The sequence below is a fragment of the Trypanosoma rangeli genome (assembly GCF_003719475.1).
Source record: "Trypanosoma rangeli strain AM80 chromosome Unknown Tra_15.4_contig_00010, whole genome shotgun sequence".
Taxonomy (NCBI): Eukaryota; Euglenozoa; class Kinetoplastea; order Trypanosomatida; family Trypanosomatidae; genus Trypanosoma; species Trypanosoma rangeli.
In genome coordinates, this window is record NW_021705754.1 from 1 (window position 1) to 2,710 (window position 2,710).

Sequence of the window (2,710 nt, forward strand, 5' to 3'; positions counted from 1 at the left end):
CGCCGTATGGGGTGGCGTGTGTTTCACCGCGTGTCGGGCCACTGCCGTGAACGGGCGGGCTCAACTGCGGATGTTGGCTAAGGAACGGCCAGTCTGCTGGGTGCTAGAAAGTTGACTACCAATTGCTCAGCCGCCGCTCCTGCTTCTGTTGTGGGAAAACCAGATCTTCGTGTGACAATCTGAGCGCGCTTAGCATCTTTGATGCGTTGGCGAGCTGCGCGAAGTACCGTTCTGCGAGTTGCAATATTGCCTCTGGCAAGGTGCCGGCTCACGGCCCAGTCTGCCTCCGTCTGGTTGCGCATCTGCTCGCGCCAAACCGGGGCGCTGAAAGAATTTGGGTTAAAACATTCGCGCCTGCTTGGAGCAAAACGGGTCCCAAAAAGCGCGCGAAACCCTATTAGTTCCTCCTGCAAAAGCCTCATCCGCCTGGCCCGCCACCGTTTCATTGCTCAACCCGCTGCGCGGTGCCCAGGATGGGCCCCACACTCCGCAAAGCTGCGGACGCCACGGCACCTCTGCGCCCCGTGAAGGCGGCAGGCAAATCGCTTGAGGCCGCACTCCAAAACACGTACACACACACACGTGCGGTGGAAGACACGCGGAGGAGAAGCCAGCCACACAACGCACCCACACATCCGCAACGCGAACGACGGGGCGGATCCATGTCTACCGCACAATCTGCCGCTGCTGCCTATTTGCCGCCACCAATGGGCAGGTACCGCACGGCAGACTGCGATGGGTGGTGCCCCACACCCTCGCGGTGAGACACGCCGCACACCCCGCACACCCTCCCACTCCGCAGCGGGCACTTTCAAAGCAGCGGCCGGACGCCCCGTCACTCCCGTGCCATCGCTGCTGAAAACCAGAAGAATCCTCCTCGTGAACTACCGGTGCCTCTAGATGGAAGAAGAAGAGGAATGAAGGCATGTCAGCCGCACAGCCAGCAGCGGCAGCAAACGAAACACGGCGACACGCAGCGACAGCGGGGGAATAACGCGAAACTAAAAGTAATCCGCAGTGAATTATCCAGTTAGAAAAAAAATTAAAACAGTAAAAAAAAAAAGAGGCCCAACAGGACGCCCATAAAACAAAAAAAACAAGGTAGTTCTGAAGTAAAAGCACCTGCCGAAGCAATTTTTTGTCGGTGTCCAGAAGCACAAGAGGACCGTTTACGTGTATTTATCGCCTGCGCAAAACAAAAAAAAAAACTGCCTGATCGCACACGCACACATCACGTTTGCCCCTCACGGTAACCGCGGCCGCGTGTCTCGTTTGGGCAATCCGTGCGACGCACAGCCACGTGGTTGGCAGCGCGTGTGTGGGCGGCAGGAGTAAACGGGAGGGGAAGAGTGCGCTACCCATTGGGGACGTGCATGGAATGACGATGCAAAAAAAAAAAAGACTTTTAAAAAACTGGTGCAAATTATTCCAGAGAAAGCGCGGCAGAAAGTGAAATGAAAAGTAAAAAAAAAGATATATTAAAAAAAGAGTATAAATAGAAAGAGACCCGTCGAGACCGCGACAAAGACGCTGGATGAGGAGTTGCAAGCCGACACCCTTTGGCTCAGAAGACGGCTGCTGCGCTGCAAAGCCCCAGAACAACCAGCAGCATCACCCGAGACACACTCCCATCGTACCCAGCGCTGTCACCACCTCCTCCATTCAGCGACAAACCCTTACCTGCAGCTGGTTGTGTCCCCGGGGCCCGCGGAGACGCGCCGGCAGTTTCATTGTATGCAGCGCTCCCGTCAGTAGGCCAGACGGCGGGGCTGCTGGCTTTGTGCTGCGTCTCCGGAACAGGCCCATCCTTATGCGTGGAGCTGCCACCTGCACGTTGCTCAGGCGCATCGGAGTCGTCAACCTTTTTGAGTTCCTGTTCATTCAATGGACGGTTGTACAAAAAGACGTTCCTTACTATCACATTGCTGTTTTCGCCACCGCCAAAGTAAAAGTATAAGATCTCGTAATTCCGTGCCTCGGGAGTTGTTAGCGTGTCGGAATTACCCACGAGCTTGCCATCCACGTACACGGAGCCCTTGTTGTCCTGCAGCATGAGCGCCACTTTGTACTCCTTCCCCGGCTCCCAAGCGCCGCCGTGTGTTATTGTTGTCATACCGTTGAAGACCGTCCCCCACTGTTTCTCCGCCGTGCACGACAGCCCCACAAACTTTGTGTTTTCATTGTCATTCAGGCCCGCACCCAGCAGAGGAGCGCTCTCTTTCGGTACCTCATCGATCGTCACTGTCGCCACAAGCGTGAACGCGTAATTCACAAAGCTGTGCACATAGCCGTAGTCCCACATGTTCACAGGCCACATGGCGTATGATTCGGACCCCGTGAACTTAAAGCCATTTTCGACCTTCTTTGCATTCGTCACAGTTGCATTCACGCAATGGTACGCGTCGTTCCAAGTTCCATCACCCGATGCATCCGACAAGAATCCAACCAGACCGGCCGTGGGCACAGACGAGTTGGAGAGGAAGGAGTCCAGTTTTGCCCAAGTCTCCAAGACGGACGTGATCGTCTTCAGCTCCTCCGTTAGGGAAGCAAGAGACACGCTGCTTTCCATGTCATTACCCCTCTCTTGTAAAAAGTACAACGCATCTTTCGAGTGCAGCAGGGTGTTTCCAGATGTCGGTGTCGTGTCAGTGTCCACGGAAATGGGCCCGAGGTGAAACGTGCGGTCTGTTGTCAGCAACCCAAAGGTAGA

General features: G+C 55.3%; 2 protein-coding genes across 2 annotated transcripts, besides 1 other annotated feature; both read right to left on the reverse strand.

Annotated features, from left to right (window-relative positions):
* Positions 1 to 77: 77 nt before the first annotated feature.
* On the reverse strand, positions 78 to 422 carry TraAM80_00547 (uncharacterized protein; the record flags this gene model as incomplete). Its single annotated transcript, XM_029377620.1, has 1 exon — positions 78 to 422. The coding sequence occupies one exon, from the start codon at positions 420 to 422 to the stop codon at positions 78 to 80; it is 345 nt and encodes a 114-aa protein (XP_029242487.1).
* A 612-nt stretch (positions 423 to 1,034) lies between these two features.
* Positions 1,035 to 1,063: a sequence feature (A-rich).
* Positions 1,064 to 1,564: 501 nt separating this feature from the next.
* TraAM80_00548 (group II trans-sialidase superfamily) lies at positions 1,565 to 2,710 on the reverse strand (the record flags this gene model as incomplete). Its single annotated transcript, XM_029377621.1, has 1 exon — positions 1,565 to 2,710. A coding segment is annotated over one exon (1,146 nt), but the record flags the coding sequence as incomplete, so codon positions are not given.